The following is a 23,009-nucleotide window of genomic DNA, read 5'->3' on the forward strand; positions in this document are numbered from 1 at the left end:
CGAAGCTTGACCTTGCCCTGTCGCAGGGCAGCGAGATGATAAATCATCTCATCAGCTGGGTTATCCAGTTATGACCACACTGAGTAATGAAGGCTTCTCCTTTGGCTAATGACTGGATGTGAGTGCCTCTAGCATGCTAGCAGAATAGATTGATAGCTCTGTGCCCCCCACCCAATATCATGCCACCTCTTCTTCCACCATCCCCAGGAGGGAGCAAGCAATCACAGAGAAATTCTTAAGGTTTACAGTTTCTTCAGCATCCTGGTAAGTTCTTCTTTCACTGCTTTGAATTTATTAATGGCTCAGGATTCCTGGATGAGAGACTCTGAAAGGGTTTCCCCACAGTGGCCATTGATGCGGGGGGAGCTGTGCTTTCAACCACAGGCAGAAATTGCCTTTGTCTGATGAAGGGTTTTCAAGGAAACAGCCCCAGCAAGGAACAAAATGGATTTGTAATTTGCTTGTGTTTGTTTTAATGTTATTTTAAATCAGTATGAGCTTTCTGTTCCCATTTATTTTTTTTAATGGGAGTGTAGTGGGAGCTTGGAGCTTCTCCCAGTCACAGTCACTGTACAGGATTTTGCAGTAGGGTTGGCTGTGGGAGAATTCACAGTGACCCTAGTTATAGCCCCACTTAGGAGTGCAGGAAATGGCATCAGACCATTGGCATGTGGGAGCTTACTGCTACCCTAGCCTCAGGAGTCAGTGAAATGTCATACCAGCACTGACCACATTTTTCAAAAGTGACTAATGATGTTGGCTGCCCACCTTGATGCCCACTTTGAAACACTTCAAAGGGAGCTTGTGTTCAGCAGGTGCTGAGCCACCACTCTGAAAACCAGGGTCCTGTAAGGGGCCTGAAGTAGGATCCCTAACCTCAGTAGTCACTTTTGAACACCTTGGCCACTGACTGTGTGGGACCTCACAGCTACTCCAGTCCCAGCCACAGTCACTGTAGGAAATTATATAGGGGCTCTGACCGTGGGGGAGTTCACAGCTACTCCAGTCTGAGCTTTCCCCTGGAGGAGCACCCTTCTATTTAGAAAAAAGCAAAGACTGCAGAGAGAAGGGAATCTGGAAGGAAATAAGAGAGAACAGCTAAAAGGTTCCTGATTGGCTGTATGTGACATCACCAACCAATGTTGTGATTGGTCTGAGTTGTGTTTCTTGTGTGTGTTGGGTTTTTCTTTTGGTCAGGCTCCTATTTGTTGTCTGTATCTTGTGAGCTGACAAATAAAAATATGATTACGGAAAAGGGCCCATGGCAAAACTTATTAAGCTTCAGAGATAACTGATCATGCCAATTACTGCACACGCAGTGGTGACATTGAGAGAAAATTCCTCTGGTAGTGAGCAGCAGGATTATTATTTCATTTTATTTTTATTTTTATTTTTATTTTGGTTTGGTTCTTTTTTTCCAGGATGGCACAAGGAGGGTTTGAGGGTCTGTATGAATATTGATAAATGCCAATTACTAGAGCCTCTTCTTTCATTGCCTGAGGCTGTCTGCTGGTGTATGCAGAGGGGGCTCATGCTAAAGTGTGTGACACGGGGAGGGTGTGGGGGTCGGGCATGAAGGCAATGACTAGGAGCTTTGTTTTACTTTGCTTTGTATCCTTCCCACTAGTAGGGTGGGGAAAGGGTCATTATAAAAGTAATACTTCAGGATTCACAGCAATGGCACCAGAAGCTCTTGTGAGAGCACTGTGAGCTGGAACGGTTTGTAGAATACTGCAGTATACTTTTATTAACAGGGAGGGAGGGTTTGTGAGAAATCAGGGGTGTCCTCAAGAAGCAGAGATGACTATGGCCTCGTCTACACTACAAACTTATCCACACCCCTGAGTGACATAGTTATACCGCTACGTCGACAGGACAGCTTCTCCTGTCAACGTAGCTACCACCTCTCGGCGAGGTGGATTAACTACACCGATGGGAGCAGCTCGTAGTAGCAGCTTCACTAAAGCGCTACAGCAGAGGTGAAGAGAGGGGCAGGGCCAGAGTCCTGCCCCACCTCTGCACCAATCCATGGTGTAGGGCTGGCTCACTTTCTGGGCCAGCCTGATGGCTAGCACAAAATGTGCACACCCCATGCATAGGGAGACTGTGCTTGCTAGCGTTGCCAAGGGCACTGTGTCTCTGGTGCCACTCCACACTGCCCCTCATGTTGGGCTTGTGACAGAATGCCACCATACAGTCCTATATGTGGAAGCGATGCTCCTATTTTCAATTTCATCGGGCACGCATATTGTGACTGCTTCACCTACCTTCTGCCCACTCATCCATCTTAGTCTAAACATCCCAAATCGCTGAGCTTCAGCTATCCTCGTTTATATTTTCAATCAACCTGAAACAAATTTCCCCCTCTTCTCCTGAAATGCAGAATTGTCCCGCAAACTACACTGGCCTGAGGTCTGTGGTGGGGAATAATTAGTATTGCACAGTGACCAGTTTAAAGTTGCACCTCTCACTGCCCTTCAGGAGTACAATGCAGGTGCTGTACCATTGTAAAAAGGGAAATTGGCAGCTTTCACTGGGGTACACAGCTCTTGCTTCTAGCCTCCAGTAGTTGCAAGATATCAGATCTTGCTATTGTGATATTATGATTTACAGCTCTCCTTACAGGTGGAAGAATATGAAAAATGGTACCACTAAAAAAAAAAGTAAGATTCTATAAATAATTTCTAAAATAGTGTTTTTTCTGTAAAATACAGAGCATAGACAGAATGTGTGATTGTGTTTTATTGACACTTGTTTGGGGTAACCTGCACGACTCACTCATAACTAAGGCTAAGATTTAGTCACGGATATTTTTGGTAAAAGTCATGCACAGGCCATGGGCAATAAATAAAAATTCATGGCCCATGACCTGTCCATGACTTTTTACCAAAAATACCCCTGACTAAATCTCTACTTCTGGGACCCCGCTGCTCTAGGGGGCCCCTGCTGGGAGGAGGAGGGCTTGCTCCAGTGCAGGTGGTTGTCTGCCCCCCAGCCGCTGCTCCCAGGGACCGCTCTCCAGACAGCCTCCAGGCACCCCTGGGGCCATTTCTCCAGCTGCTCTGGGACTGCTGCTGCTCGGGCAGTTGCCGGGACCAGCTGCACCAGCCGCAGCTTGCATGGTCCCCGGAACCAGCTGCCTGGGGCCTCCCAAGCAGCAGCCAGTGCGGCTGGCGCTGGGGACCACCAAAGCAGCTGGCCCCGGGTCGCTCCAACAGTGGCTGGTGTGACTGGCCGTGGGGTGCCCAAGCACTTGATCCTGGGGCCAGCTGCTCAGGCGGCCCTGAAATCAGCCGCACCAGCTGCTGCGGAAGTCATGGAGGTTGCGGAAAGTCATGGAATCCGTGACTTCCGCGACCTCTGTGAAAGAATCACAGCCTTACTCAGAGCTCGTGAAGGAAGGAGACATCTCTAACACTCATGCTGCTAAAATGTTTATGCCACACCACGCTGTGGAGCATTTTATATGTGCTTTCACTCCATATATGCGCGTACACACACACATATGAATAGAGAATATATGACGGTATAGTATGCATGCATCTACATATAATAATGTAATAGGTAAGCCAATGTTCATGTTGCATAGAGAATTGTGTTTAATGGGTGAAAGAATGGGAATATCTGCTGCACACATACAAAATAGACTGTAGGGAGGCTTTTAATTTTCTGTGTACTTTGTGACTTGTAGAGGAGTCGCATATTTAAATATATTTTGGAAATAAAAACAGATGGATTTTTAAATTGAGTCCCTAATGCCTCACTCTTTTCCAGAACCCTTTTGCAAAGAGTACACATGGAGATTCTACATTAAACTTTGGATGTGGATAGCTGCCCTTTTCACAAATACCATATTTATATTTTTTCCATGTTGGAATGTCTCAGAAAAAATGATTTTGTTTCATAATTGATTTGAGCTGTGCCAGTTTGAAAATGCAGTGTGAATGATATGGCAACATTGTTTGCTCTGCAGCAGTCTGTCTGTCCGTGGCAGCAGATTCACCAAGTGCAGCATTAACAATATGATGACGTTATTTACTCAGCAGCAACCTATGTGTGTACATGCCAGCAAATCTGTCAAATTCCAGCGGCATTATTTACTTAAATGTTGACATTGACTTCAACATTGGCACATGAAAACACCACGTCAACCAATGATGACGGTTCTTTGCTAGGTAGTGTCCTATGTGTTTCACACATGACAACAGATTTGCTCAGTTGCTGTGTCCGCTTGTAATCTAATACCGACATTTCTCGATAGTCAGACTCGCACTGCAGCCTTTGTGTTCAGTACATTATCATGATTCTTTGTCAGGCCCTATATTAATTGCATTTCACATTTCAGTTCCAGTTTGCACAGTTTCTTTACAAACTAGGGAAATTCACACAGAAAAAACTTTGTTTAATGTTAGTTAAGGTTTCTCTGTTTTACTTTAATACCATTTTCCTCACAGGCTGAAAAGCTACAAATACACAGTTAAGGTCAACAACCACACTTCCATTTCTTGAGTGACAGCAATATAAAATGGATCAGCTCATCCCTATTACTGCCTTCCTCATACAACTCTTTGTTAACACACAAGCAGGGCTGAATTTACACCTTACGCGCCCCTAGGCACAACGTCTTCAGTGCCCCCCTGCCTACAGCTGACCTATGTGTTTTCCATAAAAAATTAAACGAAAAGAAATATAACACAGCCTCCCCGGGAAGGTACGAGACCCTCCGCCACGCACGGCGCATCCCAGCCCGAGCCAAGTCAGGCCTCGCAGACAGTCTCAGTTCCCACTCCTCAGTGTGAGAAAAGGTTAGAGTTTAATCATAGCATGGGGAGGGGGGATTTCAACAAAGAAAACCAGCCTGGTCATCTTCTTCCTCAGAGGGCTTGGGTAGGTGGCGTTCACAAGCCGTAGGTCAGTTAGTGCCACAGGGCCCCCAGTCTGGAAGCTCTGAGCCCTTTGTTTGCTTCAGCATGCCCCCACTACTGCACTGAGTTCTCCCTTTTAAGGGCTCACATCCAGGCCTGACATACCACAGAGATGCAGCAGGTTGGTGCTGATTGCTCCTTAACCCTGTCTGGGCAGGGTGGGTGATCTACCTCACTGCACTTCAGCATAAATACAAGGAGGAGACATGTTAAATGTAGGCATACTTACAACTTTGAAGAGATGCTTTCTTTTACTTCTTTGAAGAAAAGAGAACAACTTTTAACATGTTTCCTTCTTGAAAAAACTGCCCTGAATGCAACAATGTCATGCACATCTACTTATTACAAGCAGAATTGGGTGAGGTCAGACTAGATGGTTTAATGCAGGGGTCGGCCACGTTCAGCACGCGGCTCGCCAGGGTAAGCACCCTGGCGGGCCGGACCAGTTTTATTTACCTGCTGACGTGGCAGGTTCGTCCGATCGCGGCTCCCACTGGCCGCAGTTCGCCATCCCGGGCCAACGGGGGTGGCGAGAAGCCGCGGCCAGCACATCGCTGGCCTGCGCCGCTTCTCGCCGCCCCCATTGGCCCGGGATGGCGAACCGCGGCCAATGAGGCCCGTGATCGGCCGAACCTGCCACGTTAGCAGGTAAATAAAACTGGCCCGGCCCGCCAGAGTGCTTACCCTGGCGAGCCGCGTGCCGAACGTTGCCGACCCCTGGTTTAATGGTTGATTCTGGCCTTAAAAAAATCTATGAATATATGTTAAAAGTTTTATCCTTTTATTTCTGACCTTAACTGTATCTACTAATTTTACAGAGCTTGAAATTGTTAGTAAAGTAGAACAGAGCAAGCTTAATTAACAGAAACCAAAGATTTTTCTGTGTATAGAAACATAGGTACACATACAAACCTCAAATTTACAGTAGCTGTTGAGTCATTATTAAATTTCCAGGAGCAATGGAAAATGAGATGAAAAGGTTTTTGGTGCTCATGTAAATAAAAAATGATGTTTCTCATTATTATTAATTATTATTTAATAAATTATTCATATAGCCTCAACAGCATACTAGGCACTTTTTACTGGCATATTATTGGACAGTTATTCTGTGGTCTAACTTCATTGGGGTTTGGGGTCAGTGGGAAAAACATTTGCAAAGAGGCTAAGATTTTGTGTACTAGAAATGGCCTGCAATTTCTCCAATTAAAGGGTATCTTGGGTTAGAAATCTGGGAACTAAACGGAGTTGTCATAGAAACCGATATGAATGTTTCATGTCCAAAATCACTTAAAAATAATGGGCCAGTTCATCAGCTAGTGTAAATTGGCATAGCTCCACTGGGCCCAATATTCCAAATCTGTCTTTACCTCCAAGATCTGCTGTCTGCCCCCGGTGACAGTAAGAGGTGTAAATTAAACCCAGTGTCACCCATATGCTGCTGCTGCTGCCTGCAGTACAGATGAGTTGATTTTCAGAGTACGAGAACAGATACCTCACAAATGGGAGTGATGGAGGGATTGACAGCTGCCTGGAGAGCATCAGTGAGCGTGACCAGTGACTGGAGAGCAAGTGTGAACTGGCCAGTGCTTGGGGAGCTATGAAGCATGTTTGCAAATGCAGATCCTTCTGCTATTCTCCATCCCCTAGAATTGTGCACTATTTCCCCAGGAGCCCTCTTGGAATTCAGGGACACTCACACCATCCCTCTTTCGCTCTGCAGGATTTTTTTTAGCACCCTTTTTATACCGTGTGTGTGTGTGTGTATTACAGCAGTACCTTGCAGACTGTCAGACACTGTGTACCCTCTTTGTGATCGCTTGGTTAGTGACTCTCTCTCTTTTTCACATCTACATAAACTCCTTCCAAAAGTCTTGCCTTATTCAAGCTCTAGTAGCAGGCTGCTTACTCCGCTGTCTTGGCTGAGGGGCTCAGGACATTATACTGCCATCCTGGATGGGATTATACCAAGCTTTCTGTCATGCGCTGCTGCATCTCTCTCTTTCATTCTCCTTCTCTGCCTATGCAGCACTCTGTGGGGGGAATTTTCCCTGCTTGTTCACCAAAGAGGCGGTTTTCTTTAATCTTTCTTTCCAGCCAATGTGGAGAAATGCCCTAGGGCATTTCAACCTCTGGAACAATAAAAGGGTTAACGAGTCCTCACTTCACCTGCAGAGCGAAGAGGTGAAGCAGGTCATGTAAGACACGGAGTCAGAGAGATGAGCTGGAAGGGGACCAAATTAAGTTCATTTATTCGGCAATGTTCCATTAAACGCCAAGTAATTATCACATGTGGTGGGGTTTTGTTTCATTTTGGCACAAGAGAGTTCTTGCTGAATATTAATGTGTTAGGCCATCCAGGCTGCTGGGTTCTTCGGCAAATTATAACAGACATCCCCTGTTCCACATGCCCTCTCATTTCTAGCCTGAGCATTTAGAGGAGCTGATGATAGCAAGGATGGGGAATGCAAATGCAGAGTAGGTGTCCCGTCTCCAGTGGCAACGATTCCAGCCCTGCCATTGTGGTCCAGATTCTCAGCCTCAGTTCTATCCCCTTAACGCTGCAGTACAAAAGGGACATCATATGGATAGCTGAGAATTGTCCCTGGTAGAGGGGAATTCTCACTTGGGACAGGGCTTGTCTGTTTGTTATATGTGTGTACAGTGCTCAGCACAGTAGGACCCTGATCCCTGAGTGGGACTTCTACTAAACAACCATAATAACTGGTATAAAGGTGGTAGAGCCAACCCCTATGCCAACCATGCCCACTCTGGCTTAGGGGCGTATTGAGGGAAGGAAAGAATGTAACTGCATGAGGAATGAACAGACGGGAGCAAAGCTCCCCAACTATAATTCTCAACAGGCTTAGGTCAGGGCCAGGGATGGGGCATGTGAATGCATGGCTCCCTGACAGTTCCTCCCTCTCTCCCTCTCTCCACTTCTGAGTGCATCTTGGCACAGAAGAGAATCAGGGCCAATAATTTCCCTTGACGTTATTTTGCCTGGTGTCTGGGGCAAAGCGATTGTTTGAGACAATCTTGTTGCCAATCAGTGTCCCCTTTCACACTCGCGCTACCCCATCCCCAGAAGTCCCAGCCAATGGTTTCCGAAGTGCCAGCTGTGGCATGGGCCATCCCGCTATGGCTTTATCAGGGCAGCTGCAGAAGAGGGGACTGAATTCTCCATTGCAATGCATTGGGTACCACTGCAAGGCAAATTCACTAAAGCCGCCATAGTGAGTAGGTCTCACATGCCTGAGGAGGAAGGGGCGGAGCATGGTAACTTTCTTTCTTCCCCTTCCCCCTGCATGTCCCTAATGAAAATGAGAGGCACATTATTGTCATTTTTTTGCTATTTCAGAAGCATCTAATTTTTCTGATTGATCTAATTTAAAAATAAAGTCCAAGTTGTGGATAATAGTGCTACAGTTCCCATAACCCCACTAGCCTTCCACTGCTTCCAACCCGGGGAAGGCAGGAGACGAACCAGTAGCAATGGGAGTGAGGTGGGAGGGAGTATCTGCTGCTAGTGAGCCATGGTTACCCTCTTTCATAGATGGCACTCCTCACCTTCCCCTGCTATCAAGGGTTCTGTGGAGAGATCTTACTGTGAGGGGGCTGGGGATGAGTCTGACTTAAGAGTTCATACTGTGTTTCCTTCCTGTTGTGAAAAGTGATAGAACTGGGAAGGCTGGTAGATATGAGGCATGGGGAGAGGGTAGAATTTTTGCATGAGTTGCTTCTGCTACATCATTTTCTTGAAATTTCCTTCACTGTTTATCATGGGACCACTCATAATGGGTATGAGTCCGAGCTTAAGAAATGCTCCTGAGTCTTCTGTTTTTAAGTCACCAGCTCATATCTGGCCTAGGTCATTGGGACCCACAGTAGTAACCACATGAAGGCTCTCCAGTGGCTAATGTAATGTGGTGATACCAATACACTTCCTAGAGAAATCACCATCACATTTGTCAGTCATTGGCATCTTCGCCAAAGGCCAAGGTCCTAACAGGCACAAATAACAGATTAACTTCGCCCCTTAGAGAGTGATCCTTTTGGTTCAGGTTCAGGTGTGTTGATAGGGAGTTGTGGGAGAAGGCTGAATGTGCATCTCATCTGTGAATGAACGAGAGCTGGTCAGATTTTTTTGAATTTTGAAATGTTGATGAAATTCTGAATGTCAACATTTAAAAATGTGACTAAAGCAGAGAAATTGAGAAAACGTTCACTTCGTTTTTTCCCATTTTTGATTAACCGTAGAGCTGGTTAAAATTAAATTTTTAAATTTAATTTAAAATTTGAATTAAAAAAAAAAACAGGAAAAATATTTGAAAGCATTTTTGCAAATAGTTTTCCCGTAAAAAAATAAAAATCTAGGATTAACACAGAATTTCAGCCTGCAAGTCTTTTACCAGCACTACATTCATTCATTTAAGCATATACAATAGATATAAGCAGCACATGTTATATATATTGGACATACGTGGCTCATATCTGACCCAACAGCAGGTAGAGCTCTTTCATTTATCATTCCACTCAGACATATGAAACATCTATATTTTCGGCATAGCTTCCCCTGAAGGGGGAGAGAGAGGACTGGAATAGCAGAGTTTAATGCAGGTCAGAAATGAAATATATTGATCTAGCTATGACAAAACCCAGAGCTATGACACACAGTTATGAGAGAGAGGTTCTAGGGGTTTGGAATTAAGGAGGCATAGCAGAGTTTGGGATTAGGGGGCAGACTGACCCTAACCGAATTCTTACCAGTGCTATTGGCCCTTTGTCTTCATGAGCGATTTAGCAGACTGAATTTAACAAAAAGGAGCATCTCCAACCTCTGTGCATAAAACTAGACTTGGAAGGATTAGATTTTTATCAGTAAATGTCAGTAAACATCGATTTCACCTTACACACACAAACCAACAGAAAAATATTTCCATCAATAATAACTGAAATTTGCAGGTAGGCAAAGTGAGAAAAGTACTGCTTGAGAACTTCTTAGAGTGAAAATCCAACGATCTAGACTTTTGAATTAGCCTTATCGCAAATGGACTAGGACAGTGGTTCTCAACCCAGAGGATGTGTACCCCTCGGGGGTACATAGAGGTCTACCTGGGAGTACATCAACTCATCTAGATATTTGCAACAGGCTACATAAAAAACACTAGTGAAATCAGTACAAACTAAAATTTAATACAGACAATGACTGGTTTATACTGCTTTATATATTTTACACTGAAATATAAGTACGATATTTATATTCCAATTGATTTATTTTATAATTATATGGAAAAAATGAGAAAATCAGCAATTTTTCAGTAATAGTGTGCTGTGACACTTTGTATTTTTATGTCTGATTTTGTAAGCAAGTAGTTTTTAAGTGAGGTGTAACTTGGGGTACACAAGATAAATCGGACTCCCAAAGGGGTACAGTAGTCTGGAAAGGTTCAGGACCACTGGACTAGGGAATGAATAGTAAAAAAAGGTATGATTTGTTGATTTAAGGATACTTGCTTTGTATATTTTGACATGTGATATTGACAATTTTTGCTTTAATGGTTCATAAAAAAAATTCTTTTTGAATCTCAAAGTCTACAGTTATTACATAATTGTCTGATATTCCCATAATTCCCACAACTGTGAAATTTTAAATAAAAATCTAATTATCCAAAAAGAAAAATGGAGTTCTGCCAACCCTACATATAACTAGCCCTTAATAACAGTCCTGTGAGAGCAGTTTCTGAGACTGATGCAAGGATAACTACTGCAAAAGACAGAAGGACACAGTCTGCCTGGAGCTTTGAGAGCTTTCCAGTTACCTTTCATTATATCACCACAACTTACTTTGCAAAGCACTGTTATCACTCATCACCATACCCTAATGCTGAGACAGGAAACCTTTAATCCATCTCCCCTGTTGGATGAAACCTTCTCAGCACTCAGTTGCAAGATGAGATCGATCCTGGATCCCAGTTAGAGAACAGTAATCAAATAATGCACTGCCACCTCATTATTATCCAACTTCCATAGCCCACTACAAGACCCAGGCCTCTTATACTCTGTGTCCTTCATTATGCTGAACTGTTAGGGCAGGAACCTCCCCACATTGGGTCAGTACAGAGCTGGCACATGTATGATCAGCTTGTATCTCTCAGGGACTGTTGTCCTCGATGGCAGGATTCAGAGGTTCTTTTCTGAGCTTTCACTGGTCATTCACGAGCTATAGAGTGTGCTGAAGGTGTCAGACTAAAGTATATGTTCATCCCAATATTTATTTCATGTCTGATACTTGTTGTGTCCCAGGTCACCAGGAGACTTTGATTAATACACAAAGGGCTTGATTTACCAAGAGCCCTCCAGTTTGTCAGATACAATTATTTACTGGTATAAATGCTACCACTCAGGCATCTGATTACCCATTTGCCCCTACCGTAAGGCATCTAAATGGCGCAAAACTGGAGGCCAACCTTTAGGCCATTTTAAAAGTGAGGGCTTAAGGCTTGATGTTAAGATAAAGAACTAGCAGTTTTACTGAATGTTTCCCACTTTGCTGGAGGTCTGAGCAGAACTGCCTAATGCTCCCAAAGTGACTACTGCAGCAAGCACTGACTTTAGGGTTACCATATCTAACAAATAAAAAAAGAGGACTCTCCACGGGCCCATGGCCCCGCCCATTTCCCCAGCCCCAGCCCCGCCCCAACTCCGCCCCTTCCTGCCCTAACTCCGCCCCCTCCTCCCTCCCACTCCCAGCCACGCGGAAAGGGCTGCCCGAGCGCTACCGGCTTCACAGTTTGCCGGGCAGCCCCCAGACCCTGCGCCCCCAGCCGGCGCTTCCCCAGGAAGGGAAGCGCCCAGCCGGGGGCGCAGGGTCTGGAGGCTGCCCGGCAAACCGTGAAGCCGGTAGCGCTTGGGCTTCGGGCAGCCCCCTTGCCTCCGGACCCTGCGCCCCCAGCCGGGCACTTCCCCTCCTGGGCTCCAGCGGCGCAGGGTCCAGAGGCATGGGGGCTGCCCGAAGCCGGTAGCGCTCGGCTCTTAAACAGAGCCGAAGAGTCAGGGGAGGAGCAGAGCCGCCGCGGCCGGAGGCTCTGCTCCTCCCCTGACTCTTCGGCTCTGTTTAAGAGCCGGGCTGCCCGAGCGCTACCGGCTTCGGGCAGCCCCCATGCCTCCGGACCCTGCGCCACCGGAGCCCAGGAGGGGAAGTGCCCGGCCGGCGGCTGGGGTCCGGAGACAAGGGGGCTGCCTGAAGCCCATAGCGCTCGGGCAGCTCGGCTCTTAAACAGAGCGGAAGAGTCAGGGGAGGAGCAGAGCCTCCGTGGGAGGGGAAGTGCCTGGCCGGCATTTTCCCGGACATGTTCGGCTTTTTGGCAATTCCCCCCGGACGGGGGTTTGAGTGCCGAAAAGCCGGACATGTCCGGGAAAAAGAGGACGTATGGTAACCCTAACTGACTTTTACATAAAACCTGAACTGAATTGTTCAGGAGCTGTTGCTAATTGATGTCCCCTAGACTCCTGGTCAGGAACACAAAGGGGGTAATTTCCAAAACATTGTAACTTTATGTTTCTGCAATAGAGTCTAGGGGCACTGCCCTGTTCTTTTAAACAAGGGGTTAACAGGAAGTGCTCGACTTCCCCTCCCCATGTGCTTGTTCTCATGAGCAGGACTATGTGAGTGTCTAATAAAGGGAGGAAAGGGGAGATAATGCCTTTGAGAAGGTTAAGTTCCACCCTAAGAACCACAGGACTGGGTTGACCCTCAAGCTGGGGTTTTTATTGTTCGGTTTCTGATTGTCTTTCTTGTCAAAAAACACTTAACCCTTGCTGACCGTGACTGGTTTTGTCTCATGCTGATTTGTTTCAGCCCCTGACAGCATAGGTGCTGGAACTAGGAGTGCGGGGGGTGCTGCAGCACCCCCTGACTTGAAGTGGTTTCCATTATATACAGGGCTTGCAGTTTAATTCAATGGCTCTCAGCATCCCCGCTATACAAATTTTTCCAGTGCCCCTGCCTGACAGGTTCCAACAGATTTATTTTCTGATTGGGTATCAAAAGGGCCCCCCTTATCTGCAGGAGGAGTTAAGTTCTCAGGTTTGGACCTTTTCTCACACAGGCCCAAAAGACATATTCTGACCACCCAAAGCAGAGACCATGGAAGGGCAACTGGAACTCCTCATAAATGCTGCCTTTTGTTGTTGTTGTTAAGATGCACCTGCCATATTGGTGACTCAAAAACAGTTTTAAAAAACGACAATACAGACAAAAACCTCACAAATGTTGACCAAAATTTTGTGTCTAAATTTTTAAAAATTAACTGCTACACTATATAAGAGCTATTTAAAAGTGCTTATGCTAGCTAACATGAAAGGGAGATGGTGGGTCCATGACTGCCCCAGGCATGGGTAAGGGAGAAAAGGAGAAGAGGAGGGACAGGTATTTATACCCTTTATCCATGGTAGGAGTTCCCAACCTGGGGATCATGACCCAGTGTCCAAGGCTCACCACCGCCTTGCCCATCCCCTATTGCTAAATAGGAAGGCAGTCAATGTTAGATGGGAAAGAGGCTTTCAAAAGTGTTGTGAGCCAGTGTTTTGTGGAATTCTGGGCTCAAAGGAATTCCTCATGCCAGCTAATTACCCACAGCCACATACCTAGGCAAGCAACTCCTAAAGTGAGGCTCTATGGAGGGGTTGGGCAATGCATACAGTGGCCTTCCTTTTCCTGAAAATCAGTCACTGAATTTTCTGGCATTCACAGAACATGTTGATACTGCTGTTTCCTGCCTCACAAATTGGTATCTGATATCCCAGCCTTAAATGTCATCTGAGATCCCACTTCTACTGAGTACCCTGCATTTCTGTTGTTTTCCATAGAAGCTGAAAGATGTTCAGCACCTCTTCAGGCATTGCAGGTTCAGGCCCTCAGAGGGTCAGTAATGGTTGGTTAATGGTTGCAGCATCTGACAGACTGCATCTCAGACACTATGTATTCTTCTGCCCCAGGAGGAGAAAAGTGAACTTGTGTGAAGTGAAATAAACAGATCCTGGGGAGAAGGAGCTGCCCTGAATTTTTTTAACCCATGTTCCAATCCTTTCTCCACAGCCACAGGGATTTAAAACCAGAAAACCTACTGCTGGATGAAAAGAACAACATCCGGATAGCAGACTTTGGAATGGCATCACTGCAGGTCGGGGACAGCTTGTTAGAAACCAGCTGTGGGTGAGTGGCTCAGACTGTATAATAGAAATCAGAGATTGGCAGAGAACTCTTGGAACAGCCACTCACGTGCTCTCCCCAAGTAGAGACTTACTTGGACACATCTAGCTTTGGGCTAACATTTTATTTGTAGGATGGGGGTGGGGTGTTTCACGCATGCGTGTGTACGTGCATGTGTGTACGGGGGAGATTATAGATGTATATGCTGTGCAGCCCAGTGATTTCAGTTGTGGTCGCTTATATCAAGCTCGAATTTCCCCAGTACAGTAGTAAATCCATAAGCTATATATAAGATATGTTAACTAGACCCAGGGCCGGCTCCAGCATTTCTGCCGCCCCAAGCAAAAAAAAAAAAAAAAAGTCGTGATCGGCGGCGGCAATTGGAAAAAAAAAAAAAAGCCGCAATCGGCGGCGGCAGTTCAGCGGCAGGTCCTTTGCTCCTAGAGGGAGTGAGGGACCTGCCGCCCCGAATTGCCGCAGGTGCCGCCCCCTCCCTGGGCCGCCCCAAGCACCTGCTTGTTAAGCTGGTGCCTGGAGCCGGCCCTGACTAGACCAATATTCTCAAAGCTGACTAATGATTTAGAGTGCCTCAATTTTTGGAGGTCCAACTTGGAATGCATTAAAGGGGCCTGGTTTTCAGAGGGTGAGTACTCAATATTTTCTGAAAATCAGGCTCCTTTAAGATGTCTCAGGTGGACACAAAAACTGAAACACTCAAAATCCACATCACTTCTGAAAATGTTGGCCCTATTTCTTCTTTCACTGGCCATATCACATTCTTGGGGAACTGAAAATTGATAAAACAATCGTGATCATTTATCAAGAGTGGATTTACAAAAGAATACCTGGGGAGAAAAACATTTAAATGATTTGTAAGGGAATTTGTGTCCTGCTCAAACTGTCTGTTGTACATCTCAGTCTCATCACTTTTTCTTCATCCTCCCCACAGTTTCACTGCTTGTTCACAAATAGCACCAGGGTGGAAGGTAGTTGGGTTTTGCATGCTTACACATAGGGTGAGAATCTAGGATACAAACAATAAATGAGACAGAAGGTTTTAAAAATATTTTGCATTGGTTTAATTGTCAATGGAACAGCTGATTTCTGATCAAATTTATACCATTACAATTCATATGTAAACCCATTAGATATGACAGACTTTCTAGGGAGTTCCAAGTCTCTAAAGCAGCCAAAAATAAACACTAAAAATTATTACAAAGAGAAACTGAATACCAGGTTCCCTAAATAGTCTTCTTAAATCACTGAAACACATAAGAATGAGGTCCCCCATTTTTCAGGCCTCTCTAAGTGGTAGTGCTTGTAGTGACTCAATTGTAGATTACCCCAGCTCACCACTTGTGGAACCTGCTGTACACTAACACCACCTACCGATAGTACTAGGGAATTGCTTTCCTGACCACTTGCTGTCCAATGAAAGGTCACTTATGAGCTGCCACTTCCAACTGAAGAGAGTTCTCATCAAACAAGTGGTAGACTGAACAACAGCATGAAGGGGCTACAGCTTCATTATCCATATATGGGATTTAACTCAACACAAGTTTTGTATTTTGGTATGAATTTTGTTCTCATCACAATGAGCTCAGTGTTTTCAGCGATGGATAGTGCAGTCTAGTTCATGGTCTTCCTCCCACACAGTTCTGTTCACTCCTTGCCTTCAGCACTTCTGCAATTGCAGTGTTGAGGGTCCCACACATATTGACACCAATCCTGACCTGTAATAGTCCCTGATCTTCCAATCTAACATCCCCTCACAGCTATGCCAGTCTGGATGTGCAGCAGCCCCAACTATTCCAGTTTGCAGCCCCCTCGCAACTGTGTCTGTGCACCTCAACCTGAACATTCAGCACCTCTTCCATTCCAGTCTTGGGTCCCCACACAATGCTGCCTCTGCATTTCAAGCCTGACTCATTCTTCCCTTGTTTCTCCAGTCCTGAACCTCTCCTGGGCAAAGGAGGCCAGGAGTGAATAATTGTGTGATGTTTGTGGTGCGGACAAATACCTGTTGATGAATTGATTGAGATCCACCAGTTCTTTACACTTGTACCCCAAGTCAGGATTTGAATTCATACCTACATAGATGAAAGGTGAATAACTGTGAGGCTCCATTTTATTGCTAGCAATGCTGCTTTCAACCCTACTTTCTCAGGTAAGAAATGAAATTCTCACCTCAGTTATTGCAACACCTCTATGTACTTCTAAGGAAACTTTCTTTCCTCACCCAAACAAACAATCTTACCTTGCCTTCCAGGACTTTTCAAATTCCTAGGGAACCACTCAGCAAGGATCCAGAGCTTGTTAGTGGATGGCACTGTCAGCCCGGCCTAGTCTTGAAGGGAGACCTTCCTTCCATCAGCAGTGCTGGAATTCAAACCTCAGTGCCTCAAGCAGAGCAAACCCCCATGTTGCTGCCTTAAAATGCACTAATAAAGAAATCAATGGAATGGAAGAGACATGCCTGTAATAAACAGAACACAGCAACGCTGTGATCCCCTGCCTTGCAGATGCATTTTAAGAACGGCGCCAATCACTGGGCCTCCATGTGAGCTATTACACCACTTCATTAATTCTCCTGGCATGGGGCCCAGCATGGCTGATACTGGTGCCTTGTGATGTGTCTGGTTTAGGGATAAAAGAAAGGAGAGAGGAAGGAATATATAATGGCATGTCAGATATTCACAAAGAAAGGCAGTAGATTTCTGTCCTTCCCTCGTAGAGTTCAGTAACCAGCATCAGAGCTTTTCAAGGCAACAGTTTTACCTTCACTTGCTCCACAGTCTGTGGCTGGTGTTTTCGGCCATTGTGAAAATACAAAAAATGGCTGAATTGTGGCTGAGTTATTGAGCTTTAACAAGTAGCTTCTTCGGGCATCCAGAAGTTAATTTGCAGAGGGTTTTGTCTGTGCTGTGAACATGGATAATGGCATGAAACAGTAACATTCCCATTGCTAGTCATGCAAAGAGTCTCCAGGTACTTCAGTCAATGGAAGCATGAGGATCAGATGGCATTCATCGATGTGGGGAAGCTAACTTTTTAATGGTGTGGCATAAGGATTTGAGTGTGAAGTCACAGACCCTTATTCGATGCAGGTTGAGCTTCCTAGTATGACGTATAATTTGGATGCATTTCAGGTCGACAAGCTCCGATTGGCATCAGAGGCAACGTTACATGGCTCTGAATGTTATCTTCATGTAGCTGCTGATATTTAGTATTCCATGCCTCAGTTTTACTGTTTGATGGGAATTACTCATTAGATCAGCACAGATTGTTTTCTATAGCACTGATGGCTACAGATAAAAATGTCCCTGAAGGAAATGATAAAAGTGCAATCTGATTGTGTTTATGTGTGTCGGAGGACATGGAGGAGGAGCAGGGAAGTGGACTCGCTGTTTCATTGACATAATTTGTCACTAACTGACTGTGTGTCAGGCCTTAGTTGTAATAAATCCCCATTACTGGAAACCTGTATCTCTCAAATCCTCAAGCACAGTGCAGAGGAATAACCGACATGTGTCCCTAGACCTCTGAGACGAGGAGGAACGATGCTTAGGGTCTGCAGGGATGATAATGACACTGGCAACACAACTTGCTGCAGAAACTGTACAACAAGGCAAGTCTTCTTCTGGAGAAACAGTCCCTCAAGTGCAGAAGTAACACAGCAAATCTTTGTATTCCTCTAAGAGCTGGGGAGGCCTATGAGCAGACAGCAGATGGAGCTGGGGACTTGTGGGATGCAGCTTTTATTAGTTCAGATTTCTTCATCTCTTCCTGGTCTTTACCCTTCCAGGCAAAGAAAACCCAGGCAATTAAATACCGAGATGCTCTCTCATCCCTCCAACAGTCATTTCTCCACTGTGTGCTGTGTTGTGATATTGTTGAATGGTAAATGTAACTCAATGCATTTGTCTGTCCCTAGCTCAGAGGAATGATTGGCTTATGGTTAAAGCACTGTACTGGGACTCAGGAGATCTGGGTTCTATTCCTTGCACTACCACAGACTTCCTATGTGACCTTGGGCAAGTCACTTAATCTCTCTATGCTCTGGTTCCCCATCTATAAAAGGGGATGATACTACTTGCTGTCTCCCACCCTTTGTCTGACTTATCTTGTGAGTTCTATAGGGCAGGTACTGTCCCTTGCTGTGAGTATGTATTGTGCCTTGAATAATGATGCCGCAATCTTGGTTGGGGTCTCTAAGTGCTACCGTAGTATATGTTATAATAATTTCTACAGAAATCTCAGAAAAGATATGAGGAGATTGGGGGATTCTGTGGGACCCTATCCCATCTCAAGATCTTAGAGGGGCAGTCTGAAAAATGGAGGGAATAAAAGGAGACATTGTCAAAGTATGATTGATGAGAGTTTGTAATCATCTTTCCTGATTTCCTGTTGTTTCTTGTGCTGTTTTAGAAGCCTGGAAATCATTCCCCTCCCCCTTCCCAATTCTTATCCCAGCTCAGAAAAACTGAGTCCCTGATGGAAAGGGATTGCTGCAGGCAGCTGAGTGATTGAGAATCCAGGAGCAGTGTTAGTCTCTATGCTGACTGGCTCCAAATCTCTGTGCCCAAAACGAACAGTAGCTAAGGGAAAGCAGCTGACACATAAATGTGGCTCACCCCAACACCTGAAGAAGCAGTCAGTACAGAAATGTATGGTCCTGTTAACCGGTCCTCAATGAACTATCTCCACGGGGACTCCCTGCCCTAATCCAAAAAGCAGCATGGCTGTGGGAAGAATGATGATGATGATTGTCTCTAATTTTATTTAGAATGAGAAAAGAAGTCTTGCACCAGTCACTTTATAATGGAGGAAGAAAGAGCAGCCACTTCAAACCCCAGCTCAGCCAATGCCTCCTGCCACAGCTCTCCCGCAAGACATTTCCCAGTACCCCTTGCAGGTCCACAGACTCCCTGGATCTATCAAATAAGCATGGCTGCTCAATCGGGATGATTATCAGTTGAATTTAGGCACAGAATGTGTTCTCTTTATCTGCAGCAAGCAAGGTAGTGCTTGATTGCATAAGGCCACAGCAGAGATTCCTGATTCCCCAATACCTATCTTTGGTGCCTGATCACACCCCTTGCAAGGCAGTAGTTCAAGACAGGAATCTAGTGTTGCCACCCATCCTGGTTTTCAGGAGCCAGTCCTAGTTCTGATGAAGCTGTCACATGTCCTGCACACCCTTTCTCTGTATAAATATATCTATTACATACACAAAAGCTTTGTTAAAATAACATTATTAAGGTTGTGAAGTCAAGCACTCGGATGTTAGTAAATGCCAGAATTAAGGTTGCCTGTGCAGCCTTAACTCAGCCCCCTTCTATTATGCATAAAATCCAGTTCTTAATTACTACTGTTTTTTCCACAGCGCCTCTGCCTAATTCAATGCACAGAAAGGATCTTATTCAATTGATGAGCAACTATGGAATATTTTTTTCATCTCATTGTTCAATGTGTGGCCCCAGGCTATTTTTACTGCACACTATTTAGACCCATCTCTGAAGACACAATTATTTTCTCGTGGTCTTTTCTATGGCATTCATCACTATAATAGCTAGGCGCTTCACAAACATACATGAATTTATTTTCACATCATCCCTGTGAGATTAGGTAGTTTTATTTTCCCCATTTTACAGATGGGGAATTGAGGCACAAAGAGATTAAGGTCAAAAGTACCTGCTATCTTTGGGCGCCCAATCTTAGACACTGAGGACCTTACTTTTTCAGAGTAGCTAGCATTATATATTACTTTATATGTTCAAAGCAGAGCTCCAAAGACTTCAGTTTCAGCTTATCACTTTCTGCAAATCAGACCACAAGATCTCAAGTTAGGCACAGAAAAAATGAAGAACACACAATTATTGACCATCTTTGGAAAGTTTGGTTTAAGTGATTTGCCTGGCATCACATGGGAACTCTACTGAGCATATGCAAAGAGCAGTTTTTCAAAGGCTTATAACTTTGCCGTATTTGGACAGATTTTCCTGGAGAAAGCAACGGGCACATCCATGATGTAAAGGCCACGCCCCAGTCAAATTTCAAGTCCCTGTTCCAAGCCATGGGAGTGCTAGAACTTTTCATAGAAAAGGCTGTCAGAAATTTTTAACATGGGCAAAACAATGTATTTTTCACCACCCTTGTTCTTGGAAACAGCTGAACCGCGTCCTAACACATTGGCTACATCCTCCTGCGCTTTTTCAGGTGGACATTGCATAGAAAGCTGCTATGACTCGGCAGCAGAGAATGCATTCACAGTAATGTGTCCAGTATTATGGGCAAGTCTACACTATCGCGCTACATCGGCGCACCTGCACCCAGTGTGGTGTGCCCCGGGAGACGCATTATGCCAACGGGAGAGCACTCCCCCATCGACGTAATTACTCCACCTCTGTGAGAGGCGGAAGCTGTGTCAGCGGGAGAGCCAGCGTAGTGCAGTGTGGACAGCACTTTAAGTCGATGTGATGTTTTCACACCCCTGAGCAGCGTAAGTTACATCGACTTAATCGGTAGTGTAGGCGAGCCCTGAGTGACTTAACTGAATGGCTGGTTGAACCAAATGTCCCAGGTCAGATGTAAACTGTTTTTATGCTCTCTGTTCTGCAAGCGGTAATTGATGTTTTCAATCCTCACATGCAGTGACACACATCCTATATCTCCCATCTTGGGCCCTTACACTGCTCTGACTAAGCACCTCCGTTCCCATCTGCAATTTGCTATGCTAGTCCAGTCCTGGACTCCAACCCAAAGTCTGTTACTGCTCTTCATCCCTGACCTAGATCTCTCCTAAACCGAGACTGCCAACTCTGCAGTGGTTTTATGATGTGTAGAAATACCTGCCAGGGATTCTGTCACTCGCCAAAATAATTTCATTTGCGATCCATGATGCATTTGGTCGCTGGTCTGAAAGCCAGTCCATTAACCCATTGCATCCCCCAAACCTCATCCCATATTATTATGAATCTCTGAAGCAATAATAGTTCAGTGGAGGACAGCCTAATGAATCTGCTGAAGATGAATCTGCCACTGCTTTTCTGTGTCCTGACTGGAGGATGATAGGACAGCTAGGAGGGTAAGGCTCCATGGCAGTAGGGAGGACAGTTATGGATTTGGGAGGAGATGATGAAGGCAGCTGTTCCTGGCAGAGGCTCAGAATGGCTGAGCTGTAGCTTCTGGAGTTACATGTGTGCGGCTGGGCGTATTTTTGTTTAAGAGTAACTAGACTAATGTACCTAGCATAGATAAAAACATGTACATGCACAAACTACTCCGCACCTTACGCTGACATCAATTTCTTTCTGACAAAGGTAAATGACCCACTGCAAAGCCCTGAAATTAATGGTAGCTTGGCCGAGGACCAAGAATATTGTTATGTTATCACTATCATACATGGGATTGTAATGTTCGAAAGATGTGGATGTTTATATAGCAGCAGCTGACACTGCCATGTTCCAGGCCCTTAAGCGGCCTCTGTGGAAATATCGGGACTTCTATGTTACCATGAAACTGCAGATCAATAAAACTACAGCGCTGTTGTACAGCAGTGAAATGTGAGGACCGAGGAAAGGCTGAAGACAGGCGGACTGATGTTTTTGATTCTCACCATCTTCATCAATTGCTTCATATTAAGTGGGAGGACAAGATCAGTAATGAGGATATTCATGGCATCTGCCAGCATCAGCACTGGTTTAATTTGGTTGGCTTTCTTGGTTTGAACATATTATTAGGATGGCAAGTTTAGAACTAAGTAACTCACCAAAGAATATGCAGGACATAAGAGCTGGCAACAGAGCCCCAGTATCTTCACTCCAACTTCTATGCTTTAGCCACATGACCACCTTTTCCCTCCCAAATATGCAGCTACATGCCAGTACCAAATCCACCCAACTATATGAAGACCGAGTCCAATTTTTATTAAATTAGAATTGAACCATAGTCAGTTTTGACTCAATAATCTAAATTTACAAGCTCCCTCCTAAATGAAGACCATCTGAGGACTACTGATCTGATTGCTCTGGTTAGAATGTCCCTTGTAACCTCACAGAGAGAGTATTTGTAAACGCTACCTTCTGTGGACAGTTTTCAACTGTCCCAAACTTTGCTGAGCCTTGCTTCACAGGTCTATATCACGTTGCTTAAGCTTAGCTTGCAATGTGATATGTCTACACAGAAATCAAACACCTGCAGCTGGCCTGGGCCACCTGACTTGGGTTTGCAGGGCTTGGGCTGCAGGGCTGTAAAATTGCTGGGTAGACATTATGCCTCAGCACTGAGCCCGAGCTCTGGGACTCACCAAGGGGGAGTGTCACAGAGCCTGGGCTCCAGTCCAAGCCCAAACATCTACACAGCAGTTTTTACTCCACAGCCCAAGCCACAGGAGCCCAAGTCAGCTGACCCAGGCCAGCCATGGCTGTGTCACGGATCTTTTATTCCAGTGTAGACGTACCCTCGGGGTCCTAAATATACCTTGGGTTTATCATGATCCATCTTCCCAGTGCCATGGTATTGAATCCTCACATTGGGACTTTGCATCTGTATATTGTGTCAGGATGGAAGTACAATTTGTGCAGTGTCCCAGCATAAAACTACAAACGTTGTGACATAAAACAGGCGTCACCAACCACATGATTATTTTGGCCCAAAGGGCAAATACACAACTGGGGCAGCCTTGTAATTACCAGGAGATGTCAGTAGGAGTGTCTTGGGTAAGTGCTTAGGACAACTTGGGTCCCTTCTGCTTTGTGAGGCTCCCTTTAGTGGATGCTATAAAGTAAATCGTCATTGCTGTAATATCTAGGAAGTCCATCCTTTCCATTTTTAAAAAAACAAAGTCGCATGTTAAAATCATGGATTAGCAG

The 23,009-nt window shown here is 45.2% G+C and overlaps 1 protein-coding gene across 14 annotated transcripts in view; it reads left to right on the forward strand.

Moving 5' to 3' along the window:
* BRSK2 (BR serine/threonine kinase 2) overlaps positions 1 to 23,009 on the forward strand; it is a 441,793-nt gene that overhangs the window by 334,325 nt on the left and 84,459 nt on the right. For all 14 annotated transcript variants that reach the window (XM_005307786.4, XM_005307784.4, XM_008164498.2 and 11 more), the window contains exon 5: positions 14,023 to 14,139. In XM_005307786.4, coding sequence (XP_005307843.1) covers positions 14,023 to 14,139 — 117 coding nt within the window. The remainder of the gene's footprint in view (positions 1 to 14,022; positions 14,140 to 23,009) is intronic.

This window comes from Chrysemys picta, chromosome 4 (genome assembly GCF_011386835.1).
Source record: "Chrysemys picta bellii isolate R12L10 chromosome 4, ASM1138683v2, whole genome shotgun sequence".
Classification (NCBI taxonomy): domain Eukaryota; kingdom Metazoa; phylum Chordata; order Testudines; family Emydidae; genus Chrysemys; species Chrysemys picta.